Below are 21,441 nucleotides of genomic sequence, written 5' to 3'. Positions count from 1 at the left end.
CCTCCAAGAAAGGGGCGGAGCCTCTCGCGCCAACCAGGGCGCGGTCGCGGTAGCTAGGCCCCACCGCAGCCGGTCCGCGGTCGCCGGTTTAAGCAGGGAGGCCGGCGGGTCACGTGCCGGACGGGGTGGGGGCGTGGCACTAGGAAGCGGCCTCCGCGCCCGCTGGGATCGCCGTCGCCACCGCCCGGCCCGACTCGTCGCGTTCCTGTGCCGGGCGCCGCTCGCCCCGCTCCACGCTGGCGGCCGCCCCCGGACTCCCCGCCGCAGTGGCGGCGCCCGCTATGGGTGAGGAGGACTACTACCTGGAGCTGTGCGACCGGCCGGTGCACTTCGAGAAGGCGAACCCGGTCAACTGCGTCTTCTTCGATGAGGCCAACAAGCAGGTCCGGGCCGGTCCGCGCCCTCCTCCCCCCGCGCGGCCGGACGCGCCCCGCCCGCCGTCCCCCGCGCCCCAGGGGCCTCCCGCGCTCACCCAGGCCGGGTGCCGGCGGAGGGGGGGCCAGGCCTGGGGCCTCCCCTCCGGTCCCGGCGCCGGAGTGGCGCCAGCTCCGGGCTCTTGGGTGGGCCGAGGTACCGGGAGCCACCTCGGCGGGGGCTTTCTTCTCCAAAGTGATAGCCAGGTGGACCCCGAACCTGCGCCGCCCACCCAGCAGCACCCTTTGGCCGGTGTGGTCAGCTGTTAGCTCGCCAGCCCTTTCCCGGTGCCTTTGTTGTCTTTATTTGTCATTAGTTACCCTTGCAGTCGAGGATTTAGACGTTGAGATTGCCCTTACTCTCGGGATTTTGGAAAGGGGGGAAAAGCAGTGTGAGGAGTAGCAGGATGTGCTCAAGTGCATCAGGGGCGCCTTTGCCTTACCCGATTAAAATGTGTAGCCGCGGGGACCCCGGCCGGGTCTTGCCCAGTGGGCTACACCCGGAATGGCATAATCTTTTCGGTCTCTAGCTTTTGTCCCTTAAAATTGATGTGAACACCAAGCATCTGCAGATTGATAGATGCCACGTTAGTTCAGCTGAACCAGGAGTGGGGTGTAGTAGAAATAATCGCTTGTGGGCTGGTCTGTGTGTCTGAAGTCTTTCAAAGTTCAGACCATTAACGTTGCTTCTTTTCCCTCCCAGGTTTTTGCAGTTCGCTCAGGTGGAGCTACCGGGGTGGTAGTTAAAGGCCCAGATGATAGGAATCCCATCTCATTTCGGTAACTATTGACATTCACAGAATAATTGTCACATGTAAACAAAATGATGTGTTTCTGTTTCTCATTCAGAAGGTGGTTTTAAAAGTTTGTCCTTTGGCTGTAAGAGGCCTGAAGTGTATACTCACTTGCCAATCCCTGTGTGTAGGGAGAGGGAAGCAGACACCTGCTGCGCAGTGTTGTGGCACAGATCAGTACTTAGTGTCAGAGTGAAATGTGTAGAGTGGTTCTCTCTTGATTTGGGAATCAAATGCTCAGATATAGGGAACCCACTTCCTGGCACTTGAAATTAGCAAGTCAGTTTACTGATGTGCCCGTTTCGGGCATCCTGACTGAGGAGGGCCTTCATTTCCTCATCTGGCCCTGGTCTTTTCAGGCTGTGTGGTAGGTGAAGGAGATTCCTGGTTAGTGTTTCCTATATAATAATGCATTTTAAGAAAATCCCAGCTTCCACTAAAGGTGACTGGATGTCCCAGTTTATGCAAGTTGAACCAGTATAATTATGAATAGCACTTCCTTTCACTTTCAGAAGTATCTCAATTTGGTTGATAAATTATCTGGTCTTTAACTCCTGTGATTACAGAAGGGGAAAGTACAATGTGGGCCCTCAGTTCAGTGGTGACTTAAGTTTTTTTTGCAGGTGGCCTGTGCTAATAGGAAACAGTTTTTGACATAGGAAACAAATCACTCATTTGTTGGACAAACACTGATTGTAGCCCCTGTGCGAGGCACCAGGCATGGGAAGGTTATGAATCAGCCTGGCACCCTTTTGCAGAACTCATAAATTTAGTATGGGAGACAAGTGTGTGGACACATTCTGTTGATTGTGAAAAGTGCTGTAATAGCACTGTCTTCAGAATTTGGGCAAACAAAAGAGATGAGACATTTATCTTGGGGTAGGCCAGGAAACACCACTGCCCAGGATGGGGAAGGCCTCAGAGAGGAGGGAGCCTTTGAGCAAAACTTTAAAGCTTGAATGGGATGATTCTACATGGGGAAGAGAGCAGGCCTTTCAGATGGAGAGAACACGGAGTGTAAAGGCGAGCAAGCATGGTGTTTGGGGGACCTCCAGGTCTGTGTAACTGACATCGGGTGTCGTTGCAGGGAAGGGGAGGTGGTGGTAGTCTGGCCACTGGCAGGAGTCAGCTTGAACCTTATGTATTCTACGATGGAATTAGGGTTTTATCTTCTTATTGAAAATTGGTAAGATGGGGCATGGCATGATCTTATCAGTGCTTGGAAAGATCATGCTGTTCACCACATTGAAGCTGTGTTAGTTGAAGCTGCGTTAGTTGAAGCTGCGTTAGTTGGGGGCATATCAACGTCAGGGATACCACTGAGCAGTGATTGCGATGGTGTGAGCCAGGCATACTAAAGACCAGACCGAAGGCAGAGTAGACTGGTATCACACAGGCACTCAGGAGGTGCCTAGGAAGCTCTTGGGTAAGTTTTGGTGGTCATTTGGGCGTGGAAAATGAGAGTGAGCCCGTGATGATCCAGATTTGGGGGCTTAGTCGGGTTTGAGGAGGAAGATACTGGATTTACCCTCTTTTAAATTTTAAATTTATTGGTAAAAATTTTAGCAATTTGGTGTATTTTTAACAGTTTTGTTGTGGTAGAATTAACTGCATATATTTAACATATACAGTTGATGAGTTTTGACATGTGTTAACCGTCACCACAATCAAAAGTTTGCTGGTGCTGCCCTGTAATCCATCCGTTGACTTCCCTTTTGTAACGTCTGTTGGGGGTCCTGTAGGTTGGGGAGTAAACAGGAAAGCTTACCCTCCCTCACGCACTCTGCTGTGAGAGCGATGGGGGAGGGAAGAGGGTAGTTGCTGGAGAAGGTTGCTGTGTGGGTATTGCTTATTTATGTCTGATCCTCAAGGGAAAATGCACGTGTTCTTAATTCGTCAGTCACTTAACCACAAAACTGTGAATTTCATCAGCATCTTGTTGCCAGTTGGATTTTCTTGTTTGAAAAGGAGTCCTGATAGTTTTAGAAACAATTTTCAACTAAGATTTGCTGCTTCCTGAGTATATAACTTTTCTCACAAAATGCTAGATGCTCGTATTCGGTTATTAACTTTAACTCATAATATACTTTTTTTCCCCTTAAAGAATGGAAGACAAAGGAGAAGTGAAGTGCATTAAGTTTTCCTTAGAAAATAAGATATTGGCTGTCCAGAGGACCTCAAAGACTGTGGTAAGACGTATCTTTATTTATTTCAAGTTTTATTTATTTAAGCAATCTCTACACACAACGTGGGGCTCGAAGCCATGACCCCCCCCATCAAGAGTCACATGCTCTTCCAAATGAATCAGCAAGGTGCCCCAGGACCTATCTTTAAAAAAAGATAGCATAAAGAAAAGTACATTAGAAGTATATTTAGAAGAGAATGAATTGCAAAAAAACAGCGTTAAAGGAAGCCTTTATTATTTTAATGCCATGAAAGTTATGGTTCTGTTGTATTTGAGCCTTTGGAATTCTTGGAGAAAGACGTTTCAGGGGATAAATACTTGTGACCTTAGTTTGTCATTTTTGACTTAAAAAAATTTTTTTTTAAAGTATTTGAAGCCTCAGGCATTTTTTGTATTGATTGACAGCTAGCGGCATAGATTATGTGAGGTGCCTTCTTGGCAACTTGGTGAATTAGCTTTACCTGGAATAGCTCCATTTACTCACTTCTTGCATCTTTGAATGCTTGACCCCCTAGGAACAGACGTTCAAAGTTGGAGCACCGTTTGGCCATTTTGCCGTTATAAGTATTCACCGTCGTCATTGGTAAAGTAGAGTGAAAGCTGTTGGGAAGAGGCAGAATCTGATTTCCTTCTGTCAGTATTCGTTACTAAAAGTTTTGGAAAGCCTCTTACAAGATGCAGCAACACATTTCTCTGAAATCAGTTGATTTTCAGTATCAGTTTCTAAACTCTAACCGGATATTTAGATTAACTTTTTTTTTTTAATTGAGTTGTAAGGAGATGGATTGTCCACATTGGTCCTTTTAGTTTTCTTGTCTTTTATCAGTTTTTTTCTGATCACATTTTTTTTTTAAAGATCTTATTTATTTACATGACAGAGCGAGAGAGAATGAGAGAGAACAAGTAGGGGGAGCAGCAGAAGGAGAGGGAGAGCAGGTGTCCCCTCCCACCCCTGCCCCCAGCAGGGAACCCGGGATCACAACCGGAGCGGAAGGAAGACACTTAACTGACTGAGCCCCCCAAGCGCCCCTTTTCTGATCACTTTTTAAATTTGTCTTTTGAAAAAAATAAAAATAAATTTGTCTTTTGTCTTGTAGGTTGGCAGTATGCTGCTTGATCTAAATTTTCTCCTCGTGTTTTCTTTCTTTTTTTGCTTTTCAGGATTTTTCTAATTTTATCCCGGATAGTTCTCAGCTGGAATACACTCAAGAGTGCAAGGTATGGGCCCAGGTCCTTTCGCAGCTGCTGGCCATTTCCCTGTGTGGCGGGCGGATTGCCAGCACACACTTGGATCCAGGCTGTGCGTTGCGCTGAGGTCTGCTGCGTGTGGGCTCTGGGACTCTGGACGGTTTTAAAAGTGCTAAAAGCCTGTTTCTTCTACAAGATGGAGTAGGGAGGATTCAGTGGGTGCCTGGGTGTGGTGCCCGCCCTTCTCCCCGTGCGGGCTGCGCCTCTGGCTCAGACCCTGGGTTCCTTTCGGAGCCTCCTCTTTGGAGGTTTTGGGAAGAGGGTTTTTTTTCCTCCTCTCCTGATGTTTCCTTTTCTTGATTTGTTGTCCCTGTTGTGTGTCCTTCCGCTTTTTTCCCAAAGTGTAGATTCTAATCTGTTTTAATTAGATTTCCTGGGTCTAATGAACGAGGTGGGGGGGGGGTGCTCAGCGAAAAGCCGCAGGGTGGCACCGTGGAAACTAGCAGAAGGTGCTAGTAGCTGGGTGTGGCTTTTAGCAGCTTTGTCATCGTTTTGCTAAATGGAGTTCAGGGTGGGCTCTGCGACGAGGAAAGGCCCCTGGGCCCAGGAACTGAGCCCCTCGCAGACCTCCTGATCCTGTGTGTGCGGCAGAGCCCCTGTCGTAGCCCGTGTGCCCTCGGGCTTGGCGCGCTGCGGGGCACCGGGCGAGGCGGAGGTGTGCGCTCACGGCCCCGAGCCCGGGTTGCTCAGCGCTCACTGATAACCTTTAGGCCTTTATTCTTTCATAGTGCCTATTATGGCTGCCTAAGAGAAAGCCGGCTGTCCTTTGATTCCTTAAGGTAGAAGTTGGTATTTGCAAGCACCCATCAGTTACCGTTCTCCGAAATTTAGGCTTTTCCCTCTGTTCTTGAGCAGAAGGAATCAAGAGTCAGGGGCTTCAGTGAGGTGTTTCAGGTGGAAATCTGGGAACGTTGTATTTAAAAGAAAGTTTGATTTGTTAATAAGTAGTCAAATCCGGGTAACTTTTAGTAAAGAGTGATAGAGTATTTTAAGCTTTTGAAGAAGGTTATACAAACATTTTTTTATGAAGAAAATTTTTTGTAATTCTTTTCAGACCAAGAACGCCAACATACTAGGATTCTGTTGGACCAGTTCCACTGAAATTGTCTTCATAACAGATCAAGGAATTGAATTTTACCAGGTATTATGTTAATCACTTACGTTCGCGGGAGAAAGGTCTCTGATGGCAATTTGGCAGCCTTTTGAATTCAGTTCTAAATAGATATTTTGAGATTCGAGAGTTTTAGTCTCTTGCTTAGGTTTTCTTTTTTTCTAATTACAAGAAATAGGTGTTTTTTTAATAAAACAATTAAACATTACCAGGATATATGGAAGGTAAAAGTCCCCCCCGTAATCCCTAGAAGTAACTAGTATGAAAAATTTAGTACATATTTCTTTATTTTCATACATATATACAAACTTTTTTTTTTTAAACAAAAACAGGAATGTTGCATATAAACTTTTGTGGCTGGCTTTTTTTGCATAGCAGTATGTCTTGGTCATGTGTCCATGTTTTATTCTTTTTAATTTTTAAAATTAAATTAATTTTTTTTTTAATTTTTAAGATTTTATTTACATGATCTCTACACCCAGCATGGGACTTGAACTCATGATCTTGAGATCAAGAGTCACACGCTCCCCACACTGAGCCAGCCAGGCACCCCTGTCCGTATTTTATTCTGACTGAACAGTATTGTGTGGGTGTCATACAGTTTAACTTATTCCCTGTTGATGAACCTCTGGCTTCTTGTCATGTTTTTGTGATTATAAACAGTTCTGTAGTGAACATGCTTGCAAACATTTCTTTATGTTCTTGGGATTACAGCATAGGCATGAACATCCAAAAAGCTGAACAGGTATCGCTAAATTTCTTTTTCTTTTCTTTTTTATTAAAAAAATCTTTTTTTAGTCTTTAAGTAGGCCCCACACCCACTGTGGGGCTTGAACTCACGATCCCGAGATCAGGAGCCACTTGCTCCTCTGAGACAGCCAGGTACCCCCACACTTTCATTTTCAATGTAGAAATGTCCATTTTCCACATTTTTGCAGGAACTTCCTCTTATCAGTCCATAGACATATGTTCTGGGTATTAACCCTTTATCGGATAGATGGTTTGCAAATATTTCCCATTCCTTTTCACTCTGTTGACTTGACTTTGCACCTGCCTCATCAGCTTGTAATATGTTCCAACTGCCTGACCTTGAGAAATGCATCTGAGAGCTTTCAGTGGAGCTAATCTAGAGGGTGTTAGGATTCTCTCAGGGCTTAATTTTGTTGACCTATGAAAGCAGGAAGATTTAGAATGTAGGGATGGAGAAAATACACCCGTGTAAGCAAAATGTGAGATGTTCATGCCATGGTGCTTTGCTGTGGGCTCTCATCAAAACCCGTGTAATGGCCACCAGAAAGAAACTGCACACATCTCATACACAGGGAGTTTTGTATATTGGGTAGTGTAGAGAGGATCACTTGCTTTACTGAAGGGTTCCTTCAGTGGCAATCATATAGCTTTCTGTTCTCTGTAATGGAAAAGTGTACATTCACGTCATCTGGATGGTCCTCAGCTCTTCAAGAAATAAGTTAAAAAGAAAGGACGCTAGCACATCCTTATTTTATTATACCCAAATTGTCCAGATACCTGCACCTCCTGACCCTGACTTCCATGTCAGTTCTTAAGCACAGTGTTCGATGAGCATTAATGTCTTGGGGCTCTACACTGTGTTCTTTAATGTATCAGGATATTTACAGTATATTTAATACATGCCTTGACTATAAAATACTAGGTTTGCATGCAGCGTCTCACGCACACGATTGTTAGTAGAAGGGAGCTCCTGCTGGGCTCAGTGCTAACAGGGGTCGAGATGGAGGCCAGGAGGAAGGCCTGTGCTGTAGGCCGGGCGGTGGTGGATTCCATGCGTGGGGCTCCACATGGAATGGTGGATGGTCCCCGAGAGTGTGGAGGCTCGGACCGGGCCTTGCGGTGACCTGGCCTGCCTGGGCTGTAACTGCATTAACTGGTGTCTGAGCCTTGTTTTCTCCTCGGTCAGGTGTCCATGGTGCCCACATCTCAGGGTCATGGTGTGAGTAAACGAGCCAGGATTCGCCAAGCACTGAGCACGGGGATCAGTAGCTGTAACAAACAAAAAATTTTCAGTTTTATTTGGTGGATTTTCTCCTGCTTTTTATTGTTTTTTTTTTTTCTTTTAAAGATTTATTTATTTTAGAGCGTGTGCTTGCGTGGGGGGAGCGGCAGAGGGGGAGGAGAAGCAGACTCCCCCCAGAGTGTGGAGCTCTACCACCTGGGGCTAGATCTCAAGATCCTGAGATCACGACTTGAGCGGAAACCAAGAGTTGGATGCTCAACTGACTGAGCCACCCAGGCGCCTGTTTTTTATTGTTTTCTTAATTTCCTGTCAGTTGTCTTCCGTTTTACTGTTTTAAAATATTCTGTTTCTTGAACTTTGCTTCAGGTGTTACCAGAGAAACGAAATCTGAAACTCCTGAAGAGCCAGAATATCAATGTGAATTGGTACATGTACTGCCCTGAGGGTGCTGTGATTCTGCTCTCTACCACAGTCCTTGGCAATGTGCTGCAGCCCTTTTATTTTCGGGTAAGAGTGAGCCTCTCTTTAGGAAAAGTCCCTCTCCCGGCCCCTTCCTCTAACCTCCTGAGGTGTCAAGTACTTCAAGGGGGCAAGTTCCTCCAACCAATGAGCTCACCACTTCTGACCACTAGAGGGCACACACTATCCTTCCGTCACCTCCAAGAGCGACTCCTTGTGTGGGGACAGACCCCAGGGAGTAAGGGCCATAGTGGATGGGACTTTGGAAGGGATGGAAACACATAGTGTGTGCACATCCTCAGTGGTTTTATGTAGGGAATGCTGAAGCATCTGAGGGGCTTAATCGGCTTTTCCTAATACTTTTATCACCCAAACAGGCTGGCACTATGTCGAAGCTGCCCAAGTTTGAGATTGAATTACCATCTGTGCCCAAGTCAACTAAGCTGAACCTTTCTGAGAGAGACATCGCGATGGCAACCATGTATGTCCGTCTTTTGAGAGAATTCCTGCTTGAAATTGCTTTTGGTGTTAGAAGTAGTAGAATTGCATCGGAAGTGCTGCAGGGCTGCCCTTTGGCACATGATCAAGACACCCCCTTGCCCTTTCAGTGTCTAGATTTTATGAATACGGGAAACCTGCTGTCGGCCTGGCATTCTTTGCTGATTTTACTAGCTTTGTGACCTTAGGGAAGTTGTTTTTTTACCATTCTCGCCTGATAAAATGAAAACATTGGACTAGTCTATTTTTTAGGTGTCGTAGTTCTAGAATTTTTTTTTTTCTGTGAGTAGTTGAAGCTTATCAAGGACTTCTTTTAGCTAAAATATATCCTACTTGCCCTAAAGAACATAAGATTTTTAACTAACATGGAACTGAATTACTTATGTAGAAAGGTATATCTTCATTTGTAAACGCAGATTATCTCAATTTTCATACTTCATTATGGAAGTTTTAAACACACAGTAATAGAAACATACAAAGAATACCCTGTGGACCCCAACCCTATTCAAAAATGTCAAAATTTTGTTCCTAGATTACTTCTGATTCTTCTTTGGCCTAAAACAGTGGTTTTGAAGTGTAACATTTTTAGCAGTTAGAATGTAGAATGCTTTTTTTTTTTTTAAAGGCAGTCTTCTGTGTCGTCCTGGTTTAGAGGATAGGTACAATGAAAACAGTCCTGGCCACTGGCAGCAGGGACCCACCCCCTCCCCTCTGGTCTCAGCCACTGAAGAGCAGTGCGCACGCGGGGACTGCTCGTAGCAGTGTTCATGCCTCACGAAGCTTACAAATGAAGATGATTGTATTTCCCTAATATCAGGGAATATACTTATTACATAAAACTTGGAAGATACAGAAAGAGAAAATGAATGTTACTCCACAATAGCTATTAACACGTATTTTTTTCTAGTAGCTTTGGACAATGTATTTGTGCTTTCCTTTTAAAGTGTTATGATTGAGCTATGTTTAGTTTTGCATCCCCCTTATCACGTTGTAGTCGGCTTTTTTTTTTAAACTACATTTCGTAAATATTTTTGTTGGCTGTGAAATATTCTGTTAGTGAATGTGTCATAAATAATTCTGATGGCCCCATACAGCATTTAGAATGGAGGAGTTTCAAGTGGCCCGCCGTGACGTCTGTCTCTCTGTTCTCTAGATACGGACAGCTTTACGTGCTCTTCTTGAGGCACCACTCTCGGACCTCCAGTAGTACAGGCGCGGAGGTGGTCCTGTATCATCTGCCACGGTATACTTACTGCTCTCCTCTTTCTCCAATCTTAAAATACGAACTAAAGCTCGTCGATCTATTTTTTGACCTTTGTGTTATCCCACAGAGAAGGTGCCTGTAAAAAGATGCACATATTAAAGTTAAATCGGACGGGGAAGTTTGCCCTCAATGTGGTGGATAACCTGGTGGTCGTTCACCATCAGGATACAGAGGTAAGAGTTGTGTGTGCACGTCTGGTCTGTCGGGGTTGCTGATGAGATGTGAAAATTGACAAAACATTCAGGACAAAGACTAGAAAGTGCTTTTCGTGCTAAAACTTTGGTCTTCTGGATGCAAATAGGTTTGGTATTCTAGATGGTTTAGGAAAAAAAAGAGTGAGTCCCTCTCTGTTGATTACAGTGAATTAAAGATTATTCCAGAAAGTAGCACATGAGGATATTTGAGTCTGGCCCAATTATTTGGTTTAATCAGCTAAGCTGGGAATTTACTGCAGAACCACAGTCTTACATGAGCACGTGAGCTTGGTGCTTCCTCTGTGAGGATAGATGATAATGCTGAGTGATAATGATTTTGAGGCTCTGCGGCCCAAGAGAAAGACGAGAGTGGTTCCTGTTTTCTGTGCGGTAAGCTGGGCATCTGGTCATAGGCTCTTCTGTCCCACGCCTCCTGCAGGGTGGTGACACCCTTATCTTGACTAGTAAAGGTGTTGTGAGTTAAAGTGAAAAAGATCTGCTGGAATCACTTCGAGCTCTTCAGGGTCTGCCCAACATCAGTGCCAGGAGTGTGCGTGTCTGCATGAGTGTGGGGAACAGTGTGGCAGAGTTGTGGTACCCCACCCCAACACACTCCTCCCCACTTAGAACCAGCCTGCGGGGGTGCGGTGTGCGCAGACTCTGTAAGCTGACAGGAATGGCAGGATGCGAGAGAATGGAAGGGGCGGGCCTAGCCGAGGCCAGCGTGGCCTGTTTCGGCATCCAAGTTTTCCTTTTCTCCACTTTAGACATCGGTGATATTTGACATCAAGTTAAGGGGAGAGTTTGACGGCACCGTCACCTTCCATCACCCGGTGCTCCCAGCGCGCTCCATTCAGCCCTACCAGATCCCCATGGCAGGTAAGGGGACCCCCGCCTGGCGGTTGGAATGACGAGGGCGTCATGGAATGACAGGGGTTACTGGGTCCAGGGGCTCTGGGGAGGGGGGATTGTTTTCTATTTTTTTTTTTTATGAAAGTTCTGATCATATTAGTAAAATTGTGCTGTTGTGAAAAGCATAAGATACATGAATCTTCTTTTGAAGAAAATGGAACGATTTCTCTGAGCTTTAAAATGGAAAGTTTGGGGGCACCTGGGTGGCTCAGTTGATAAGCGTCTGCCTTCGGCTCAGGACATGGTCCCAGGGTCTTAGGGTCGAGCCCCGCGTCGGGCTCCCTGCTCCGCGGGAAGCCTGCTTCTCCCTCTCCCGCTCCCCCTGCTTGTGTTCCCTCTCTCGCTGTGTCTCTCTGTCAAATAAATAAAAAAAATCTTAAAAATAAAATAAAATGGAAAGTTTGGAGGGGAGCCTGGCTGGCTTAGTTGGTAGAGCATGTGACTCTTCAGAGTCGTGAGTTTGAGCCCCACGTTGGGTGTAGAGCCTACTTAAAAGACAATAAAAATAAACAAAACAGAGAGTCGGGATTACCCACTGAAGCTGAGAGATTTTTTAGTTGTTTAATTATTGAATATGCCCTCCATTTTCTGTTTGTCCAAGCTCTGTAACCCTGAGATTAAACGTGGCTGCTTCTGGCTGTTATTTGAACCTGGGATCACTTTTCCTTGTCTTTCTCACACATTCTGTGTCATAGCTTTACTTAGTAAATACTGCATTTTCTTCTCACTGGTGGGCACCGTAAGAGTTTAAGGCTCTGCTGCTTTGGTTATTCGAAATCTGCCCTACACGAGGTGGGAGGAGAAAGTCCTTCCTCCGAGAAGAGAGGAGGTCAGGATTTCAGGGCAGGAGAAAGAAACCATTGGGCTTTTGTTTTTGCCTCTTCCCAGTGGAATTGATTTCAGGCTAGAGCTCATGGAATAACATTCAGCTCTCTTTTAAAGGAGATAGGGGTCTAGGGTAAGCTAGTTGAAATTTCAGTGCGTACAGCTAGCTAGTACCTTTCTGGGCACACGTTTGGAGCTTCGGTAGCAACATTTTCTTCTTAAAAGGGATCCCTGTCATATGGTATTGCGGGCTTGGGCCCTGCCTGCAGTCAGGAGGTGCTTGCACCTGTTGGAAGATTCCAGGCGGGCTGCGGCTGAGAGTTTAGCAAGAGCACTGCCTCCAGTCTGCCTGCCTCGAGTTGTGGGGATCAGCCAGAGGCTTAATGACTCTGGCAGCATTGGGGGAGGAAGGAGCTAGTTGTTAAAGTCTTTTGGCTTCCTGTGTTCCTTCCAGCATCTTTTTCTTGGGTTAATAATGTTAGCATTAAAAGAATAGGTTGTGTCTGGCCCCTGGGTGGCTCAGTTGGTTAAGTATCCCACTCTTTTTTTTTTTTTTTTTAAAGATTTTATTTATTTATTAGACAGCGAAAGAGGAAACACAAGCAGAGGGAGTGGGAGAGGGAGAAGCAGGCTTCCCGTGGAGCAGGAAGATCCCAGGTCCTCGATCCCAGGACCCTGGGACCATGACCTGAGCCGAAGGCAGACGCTTAACAACTGAGCCACCCAGGCACCCCTGTCCCACTCTTGATTTTGATTCAGGTCGTGCTCTCAGGGTCATGAGATCCATCCTGCATCGGGCTCTGCGCTGGGCATGAAGCCTGCTTAAGGTCACCCCCCCCCCCACCCCCCCCCATGCGTGCGCTCTCAAAAAAAAAAAAAGGGTTGTGTCTAGTGCTTATCTTGTATCTGAGGCTTACTTGGTATGAAGGTAACTGCTGGTGAATTGGAGGGAAAGCCAACTCTAGACATTAAAAATCTGCTCTGTTCCGTTGGTTTGGGACTAGTCAGAAGGCAGTCGGGTTCTAATTGGCTAGTTATAATAAATCAAAATGCCAGGTGTGATCAGAATAATAGTCTAGATAAAGGTTAATGATTCAATGGTCCATTGAATATCTGGCTTCCAGAGTGTGGGTTGGTAAAGCATTTTTTACAGTTAATGACTTTGTATTGTTTTCCCTGCTAGATTGTAAGCCCCTTGCAGGCTTGTAGCATCTTTGCATCTTGCCTGCCCTGTGCAGGTTGCAGGGCATACCGTCAGGAAGAGCTTTTAGGCTGTTTTGCAAGATGACACCGGCAAATTTGGGATGAGGCAGCTGCTCTCATTTCCCTTTCTGTTTTTGGTCTGTTCAGTGTTTCTGGAGCTGACTACACATTAGCATCACCTGGGGGGCTTTAAAAACCAAGGGCATCTGGCTCTCACCAAGAGCAGTTAAGTCCACGTGATTGGCAGCCAGAGTTGAGGCCCATGTGCAAGACCTTCACCCTCAGGTGCTAAATGCAAGTGTTCTTTGCTGTAGCTTGTCTGACCCCTGGGCCCTTTCCTCTTTTGGGTGGTCTTTTCCAACACGCTGATTAAAACCTATCTTCTGATCGTCCCTGGGTGATGGGAACAGAACAGGGAATGACGTTTAGTTTGCAGGGCTGTGTGTCTCAGGTTCACTGAGGGCTGCCCGCCTGACGCACGGGCAGTGTAACTGGTCATTATGAGTCCTTGTCATGTGAGGTTTTTTTGGGGTCTCTTTCCTAGATGAGAGCTCTGTGCCTGGACCTGCTCTGTGCAGTGGAGAATTGAGCCAATTATTTAGACAATGAAACCACAAAACACTTTTATTTGAAATATCAGCAAAGTGTATACTTTGAGGGATCATTTCTATAGTTTGAAAAATATCAGCTACTTACTTGGGGATTTAATTTTGAATCATCCAGGGACGTTTCTCAGTTCCTTGATGATGACGAATCATCTTCGGTTAATACAGGAGAATTAACTCTGAATGAATTCTTGATACTTTTCCCCTTCTTGGGAGGACATTTTCATGGATTGTTCTTGATTTACCCCTTCCTCTTTATATGTGTTATCAGTGGAACAAGACTGTTGACTCCCTTCTCATTTAACTACAGTTGAATAAACATTTACCAAAGGCTTTAAAAAGTACTGCATTTCCCATCCTAAGCACTGGTATTGGCAGTGTTTTCTGACGGCATTGTCTTTGCACACTTGTGTTTTTTCCATTTGCAGGTCCCGCTCCTGTGACCAGCCAGTCTCCTGTCCCGTGCAAACTCTGTATCCTTTACAAAGGCCTTGCCGCTGTGCACCAAAGGGAGGCTGTTGCCCCCTTTTATACTGGTGTCTGAGAGTGGTCCTGTGGCCTTGGCCTTGCCAGCTGCAAATGATCTGAAGAAGGTCTTGAGGAGTCCCTGGGGGAACTTTTCTCACCGCCCAGAGCCGAGGAGCCTCTGCAAGTAGGGGGCGGGCGGTGCCAGTCAGAGCTGGGTTTGTCTTTTGTTTTCATCTCTTCCTGCTTTACCACTTCCTATAACATGCAGATTCTTCATCCTGGATTGTCTTTCAACCTGATATCATTATCAGTGCAAGCCAAGGTGGGTCAGAGGGGATGATCGTCAAGTTAGACAGTAGTACTTGTTGCCTGGGGGTGGCAGGAGTAGCCAGTGCCGTTCCCAAGGTGAACCTGAGAGATGATCACTCCCTGCAACCCCAGAATGGGAAATTTTTCACTTTGTCCTCTATTATTCTGTGTTTTATCCTGAGCCTATGTTATTTTTAAAATTAACAACTAAGAATGGCCATTCCCCTGCTTTTGGCCCATTCAACTCTGTCCGTTCTAAAAAGCCAGACCCCATAGCACGGTGTGCCAGGCCCTGCCCTGTCCTTACCCCAGGGCCACACCCGTGTGTGCCCGAGCCCTTTTCTGGTCCGTCTGTGCAGGGAAGTGTGCTTTTGCTTCCCACGGTGCTGGGGAAAGCTCCCTTGGGATGCTTGTTGTTTTCCTGGTAACCCCCTAGCCCCTTTATCTTCCCGTTAGAGGACTTCCTACATCTGTCTTCAGTCATCCGTGCGTTCTCCCGCCTCGGCCCCTGGGATTCTCAAGGCGAATTCTCAGGGGGAGACTCAGCCGTGGTACCTGTGGGATCCACTGCACGTGGAGTTCTCTCGTCTCCATCTAGAACGGCACTAGCTCTGGACCAGCTGTGGGAGAATCGAGAAGGGGATCACTCAGATCATGTTTAATGCAGTGTTGAATTCTCTTGTGGAACCCCGATTGAGAAAGGCACTCCCTGGCAGTGTAGGTGTTTGGGAAAGTCATGGATTGATGAATGGATGAACTATGAAATTCCTTAGGAGACTGCGGAGTTACCTTTTGACTGAAGAACCATTGCAGGAGAAATCAGAGTATAGGACCCAAGTTCATACCACACGTTAGCATCTTGTTCAACCTTCAAGGCTTAAAAGGGGGCTAGGTATAGGGAAGGAACTGCTCTGAGTCCCCCCCCCCCCCCCCGCCCATGAATGTTTCAGGGAACCACCTTTTGGGCTTTTGTTCTGATTTGCATCCTGTATGAAATTTGCTGCCTCCTCCATCTAGGCTACCTCTGGAACCTCCAAGTGAAGCTTCAGCCCATCGTAAACCTCTTGCCAGATAAAGGAAGACTGATGGACTTTCTCCTCCAGAGAAAGGAGTGCAAGATGGTCATCCTGTCTGTCTGTTCGCAGAGTAAGTGGACCAGTCCTCCCACCTCAGTCTGATTCTGGGGTTGGGCCTGTGCTGCCCACATCCTTTTTATTTTAAGATTTTATTTATTTGACAGAGGCACAGCGAGAGAGGGAACACAAGCAGGGGGAGTGGGAGAGGGAGAAGCAGGCTTCCCGCTGAGCAGGGAGCCCGATGTGGGGCTCAATCCCAGGACCCTGGGATCATGACCTGAGCCGAAGGCAGACGCTTAACGACTGAGCCACTCAGGCGCCCCGCCCAAACCCTTTCTTGGGAGCTGGGCCATATTTTTCTGCTTTGTGCACAGCCTGTGGCTTCATCCTTCACTTGAAGGGTGGATTATTTAATCCTCTGGAAAGGTGATGAACTATCAAAATGACTTGTGGTGACTTGGGGAGAAAAGCTAAATAGGATGGTTCCAGGTGAGAGCAACCTAGACACAGCTGGTGCATCTGAGGGTAGGGCATCCCCAGCCTGAAAACAGACATTTTCCAGAATCCAAGTCACTCACTACATAGATCTCTACTTTGAGCACTTTCTGCTGAAACCCTCCGTAGCTACTTTTTCTAGTCCTCAGGAAAGGCTGGGGAGTGAATTCTAGGCTCCAGGTCTCCAAATGATTCCATTTCTCTGGATGCCTGTTGGAGGTAGGTTTGCCCTGGGAGCCCTTTGGGGTTAGCTCTTTCTATCCTAGCAGCATGTTTGCGTTCTGAACAGACGTACACTCGGTTCATCTGTGTGAACGTTCTTTCCAGTGCTGAGTGAGTCAGACAGAGCAACTTTACCTGTGATCGCCACAGTTTTTGACAAACTCAATCACGAGTATAAGAAATACCTGGACGTGGAGCAGAGCTACACGACGGTAAGCTGTGTGGGCTCCTCTCCACTCTCCCCGCCCCCGTGTTTCCTAATTAGGATGCAGGGTTCTGGAGGCATGACACCACCGAGGCTTGCGGGCAGGGGGCACGGTGGCCGGAGTCGGGGAGCAGCAGCCTCAGTGTGGGCGGCCCACCAGCCCAACGCTGCCTGCACGCTCTGCTCTTTTTCGTCTGTGTCAGGTCTCACACGGGGTCGTAGATCCTTGGTCTTACGTGTTTTAAGGATAAGAAAATTGGTTTCAGCTTTGTGTTATTTTATACCTCCTGCTGAGTCAGAGCCTAGACCTAATAAATTAGAAGGATAATCATTTTGTCACATCCTCTTACTTTTATCGCTCTCCCAGCCCAAAAGGAAAGGCTCATGTCGGCAGTCAGCGTCCTGTCAGGATAGCGATTAAGTATCAGCGCTGTGCTTTCACGTGGCAGGCTCAAGTGTTTGTCGCGAAGGGCTGGAGACATTAACATGGCTCAGAACCACGTTCTGCTATGCCGTTAGGATGAGTGGAATGAAGTAGTTCACTTCAAGGATCTGATGAGTCCTAAGGCTTAAAGTGGAAGTGGTTTTAAGCAATGAGAAACCCAGAGTTGCCTTCCCTTTCAGCTCCTCAGGGTGACAGGACTGACGCAGGCTGCTAAAGGCCAAGTGACCTTGGAGCACGCCTGTCCCTGTCCTGTTAGACGTGAAGGGGGCAGAGGAGGGCTGAGCTCTTCCAGAGCCTTCCCAGCCTTGCCGCTGGTGTACGAGGCTGTGGGAAGCAGGAGGGCTGATCCCCGTGGGCTTCTGTGCATCCCTGCTCTGGCTCCAAGGCTTCCTCAGCCCTTGCCCTTGCTAGTCAGAGCCCCTCAGGCCCCCGCCACAGCTCCTGCACGGTGTGCACTGTGGCAGACTGCCTTACAGAGCCAGCTGAAGGAGTCCATCTTCTCACAAGGCTTTCCCAGCCTGTAGTATTTGGGGAGGCTTATTTACCACTCGGACATCCAGACATGGAGTCTTAATCACGGTATTTACTTACTGTAGGATCAGGGCTTCATAAAGATGCAGGACGCCATTCTGTATTTATTAGGTAACAAACACCAGAAAGTCCGTGATTAAGTAAATTAGGGATTTTAAGGTTAAGAAAATGTGTCTCAAGAGGAAACGGATTTATGCCTTTTAGTTCCCATTCATGAACGTTAGCCTATTTTCAAGATGACCAACTCTGGCTTCCTAAACTCTGCCCGAGCCTGCACGGGAGAAATCGTTCTGTAATTCCCATTCATGAACGTTAGCCTGTTTTCCAGATGACCAACTCTGGCTTCCTAAACCCTGCCCCAGCCTGCACGGGAGAAATCGTTCTGTCCGAGTAGGAAGCGCCACCCTGTGCGCCTGTCTGAGGCTCACAGGGTCTAGGAATCGAGCCTTCTGGGCTTATCGAGAAGATGGGTGAGGTCACATTTGTGATGTGTTGTCAGGCACTGGAAGCCGGGCAGAGCCGGAGCAGTCCGCTTCTCAGGAGGCCGGTGCGGACCCAGGCGGTGATCGATCAGTCCGACATGTACACGCACGTCCTGTCGGTGTTCACGGAGAAGGTGGGTGACGGCTCCTCCACACACGCATCTTGTTTGCGGGGTAGAACTCAGAATGTGATTAGTCTGACTGGAGCTATCTTGGGTGGAGAGCTAGTGCTAATAGTTTGACTTATAATACTCAGCCAAAACGTGACCATGGACGGGAGGTTCTTGGGATCTGTGCAAAACCGGCGAAATAGAACACTAGGCCAGATTCATGTGGAAACAAGGGGTGGAGAAACCAGCTGCAGGCGGCCTCCTCACGCGTCTTTAGTATTAAGACATTTTTTTCCTTTTCCTCCGTAGGACATGCCTCATAAATTTGTGATCGCCGTTCTTATGGAGTATATTCGCTCTCTCAACCAGTTTCAGATCACAGTACAGGTACCTTCCAGTCAGCATGTGTTGTCCCGAGTTAGAGAAGCAGGGGCCTCACTCGGCATTCTGACTTTCCCGACACTACCGTGTTGTTCTGTGGTGGGATGAGGGATGTGGTGTCACGTGTCCTGTCGACGCGCGGGTGACAGAAACCTCTCCCCTTCGTCGTGGAAACACGTACCCATCCCTCAGAACAGCTCCGGTCCTGGACCCCCGTGGCCTCTCCTCTGGTGTAGGTGGGTGATTGGGAAACGGGCTCTCCTTCCGTCTCTGTCCTCAGCACTACTTACACGAGCTCGTCATCAAGACGCTGGTCCAGCACAATCTCTTCTATATGCTGCATCAGTTCTTGCAGTACCATGTTCTCAGCGACTCCAAGCCTTTGGTATGTGGCCCCAGGTCTGTGCTTGTGGGATTCAAGACTTCACCTTTAATCCTCTTAACATCTTATGCTGAAGCCAGTTTGAAAATGTGTCTTTCAGGCTTGTTTGCTCTTATCCCTAGAAAGTTTTTACCCTCCTGCCCACCAGCTGTCTCTGGATATGCTGAAGGTAACTTTTGCTACAGCGGCGTTCTAAACTGCATTCCAGTCTGTTCCTATCGCTGGCACTTACCGGACTTTCCTCCCTCCCTCCCTCCCAGCGACTCTCGACTGCAAATGATGAGATCGTGGAAGTGCTGCTTTCCAAACACCAAGTGTTAGCGGCCTTACGGTTCATCCGGGGCATTGGCGGCCATGACAACATTTCTGCACGAAAATTTTTAGATGCCGCGAAGCAGACTGAAGACAACATGCTTTTCTATACTATATTTCGGTTTTTTGAACAGCGAAACCAGCGTTTGCGAGGGAACCCTAACTTCACACCAGGTGAGGATGTGGCGGCACTGGAGAGAGCGGGGGTGAACAGACTCACAGTAGCAAGAGAACACAGGCAGGCAGGCAGGCTGGGGGGCGAGAAGCCTTTTTGGGAGCTCTCCTAAGAACTCCTGGGTTAGCTTTTTTAGAAACAAAATTCTGTGATGGTGCTCAGAGGGAACTGCACTCTGGAACCTGCAGCGAATGCAGTTCTGGCCAGGGCGGCGGTGTGGGCCCAGCTCCGGCCTGCCACTGATCTGGGAATGCTGCTTTCTGAGGAAATCAGGGACAAGACAGGAAATGGTGACTGGAAATGGTAACTAAGGTGTGTCAGATGACCCGGGGTCTTAGGAAACCTAGGCTAAGTCTCCCAAGTTATGAAACCTAAGGCAGCCAGCTTCTTCAGGGTGGGGAAGGAGCATGTGACGCTCTGCTACAGGCCCTCGGCTTTTCTGTAGCTGAGGGACCCGTGCGGGGCGACGCTGCCAGGACAGGCGAGCTGCTGTAGCCCTGTCCCAAACGCGGTTTGCTGGGGTGTGAATCGTGAAGGTGCCCAGCAGCCCTGGCAGGAGCTGTATAAATAGAAAGGACAACTCAAAAGCTTAGGAAAACAAAGTATTTTATGAAGGAAAATGTTAAAACCCCCACCATACATATCTATGAGCTGTAAAGTGTTCATTCTCTTGTTTTCCTCTTTTTTGTGCCACCTCTGACGAAATCTATTTCCTTTATAGGAGAACACTGTGAAGAACATGTTGCTTTTTTCAAACAGGTTTTTGGAGACCAAGCTCTAATGAGGCCTACAACATTCTGAAATCACTTGCTAGTTTTTTTATATATATAAAAATGTGTACAAAGTTAATTTATTGCATTAATAAAGCTCTTTAAACTACAAAATGTTAAAGTATCTACAACATCCTCAAGTGTTACTAAAAATATGGTATAGAACTTGTGTGATGGCTTACTCCAAAAACAAACAAAAAACATTGCATTGATTGGCCTTTAGAAGGGGTCAGGGAGCAGATCCCACTCAGCTTCGCTCGTGCCCCTTCCGCCTGCCCGAATTAGGTCTCGTTCCCGGAGAATGTGGAAGACCCCTGGGCGTCCTGGAGCTGCCTTCCGATTAGGTAATACTGCTTCACACGTCAGGTTGGCGGTCCTGGATCCGAAAGCACTAGGGCTGCAGCTGCCGCTGTTCGAGCCTGGTGTCGCTGTGGTCCGGCTCTGCCCGGACAACACGGCGACTGTCGAGCAGCAAACCGACCGACCCACACACACAGTTTGAAGTCCCCAAACCTCGCGAGAGGCTAGAAATTGAGGAGCTGTTCGCGCTCTGTACCTCTGTATCGCTCTTGAGTGGCCGAACTTTTGGCTTTATTTATTGATGGGCCTGTGAGAGAGAGGAAAAAAAAAATACAACTCCTGGATCGTTTCTTCAGGAGAAAAGGCGATAGGGTAGTTCTATTACAGTACCAACTTTCTGCCCCCCACCGCCTTAGCTTCTTATACAGCTCCAGAGCAAGCAGGCTGGTCCCGTCCTCCCCTTCCAACCACACGTCATTTATGGAAGCTGAAGTGGCCACGGAAGTAGAAAGATCTTGAGGACAGTCTCGAAATGAGAGAAGCAGAGGCGGCTCTTGGGGCGGGCGGTGAGGCGGGGAGTAAGCGCGCTCTGCAGCACCGCTGGGCCAGCCTGGCACCTGAGCCACTCCGGCCTCTCCTCTCGGGGCGTGGCGCTGCCATACAAGCGCCTTCACCCTTCACCGGCTGACTGCGGGGCCCTGTGCGGCAGCCGGGCGGGGCCTCCAGGAAAAGCATCAGCAGTTTACTAAGGAAGCCGTCCGGACCATCCATGAAACCTCTAGACTGGATGGTTTTCCTCTCACAATTTTTTTAAGTACCATTTAAGAATGTTTCCAGATCTCTTTTCCTTTAGTAGCATGCTTCCTCCATCCACTTGCTTAGGAACAAGAATGCTGGGCGCCTGGGTGGCTCAGTCGGTTGGGCGACTGCCTTCAGCTCAGGTCATGATCCTGGAGTCCCGGGATCGAGTCCCGCATCGGGCTCCCTGCTCAGCGGGGAGTCTGCTTCTCCCTCTGACCCTCTCCCCTCTCATGCTCTCTATATCATTCTCTCTCTCAAATAAATAAATAAAAT

General features: G+C 47.7%; 2 protein-coding genes across 6 annotated transcripts in view; one reads left to right on the top strand and one right to left on the bottom strand.

Moving 5' to 3' along the window:
* The first annotated feature begins 69 nt into the window (after positions 1 to 69).
* On the top strand, positions 70 to 20,181 carry RMC1 (regulator of MON1-CCZ1). 5 transcript variants are annotated; one of them, XM_073898405.1, is made up of 20 exons: positions 71 to 285; positions 1,117 to 1,193; positions 3,312 to 3,396; positions 4,554 to 4,610; positions 5,695 to 5,781; positions 8,111 to 8,251; positions 8,581 to 8,684; positions 9,855 to 9,944; positions 10,033 to 10,138; positions 10,927 to 11,038; positions 14,133 to 14,177; positions 14,441 to 14,494; positions 15,499 to 15,627; positions 16,380 to 16,486; positions 17,955 to 18,071; positions 18,357 to 18,434; positions 18,621 to 18,813; positions 18,933 to 18,979; positions 19,071 to 19,296; positions 20,019 to 20,181. In XM_073898405.1, the coding sequence occupies exons 3-20, from the start codon at positions 3,313 to 3,315 to the stop codon at positions 20,096 to 20,098; spliced, it is 1,857 nt and encodes a 618-aa protein (XP_073754506.1). In that variant the 5' UTR covers positions 71 to 285; positions 1,117 to 1,193; position 3,312; the 3' UTR covers positions 20,099 to 20,181. The 5 variants fall into 5 exon arrangements, with proteins under 5 accessions (XP_025742190.1, XP_073754506.1, XP_025742187.1 ...); XM_025886402.2 differs by having other exon boundaries at positions 71 to 383; XM_025886404.2 differs by having other exon boundaries at positions 80 to 383; positions 18,709 to 18,813; positions 18,911 to 18,979.
* The window catches only part of NPC1 (NPC intracellular cholesterol transporter 1), a 48,525-nt gene continuing 46,970 nt past the window's right edge, over positions 19,887 to 21,441 (bottom strand). The window contains exon 25 of the mRNA XM_025886401.2: positions 19,887 to 20,674. Within this exon, the coding sequence (XP_025742186.1) occupies positions 20,592 to 20,674 (83 nt within the window). The 3' untranslated portion in view covers positions 19,887 to 20,591. The remainder of the gene's footprint in view (positions 20,675 to 21,441) is intronic.

The sequence above is a fragment of the Callorhinus ursinus genome, unplaced genomic scaffold (assembly GCF_003265705.2).
Source record: "Callorhinus ursinus isolate GAN/ISIS: 27379988/994484 unplaced genomic scaffold, GSC_fseal_2.0 scaffold11, whole genome shotgun sequence".
Classification (NCBI taxonomy): Eukaryota; Metazoa; Chordata; class Mammalia; order Carnivora; family Otariidae; genus Callorhinus; species Callorhinus ursinus.
Note: the sequence above shows the minus strand (reverse complement) of the source record. Positions and strands in the feature narration are given on the sequence as shown.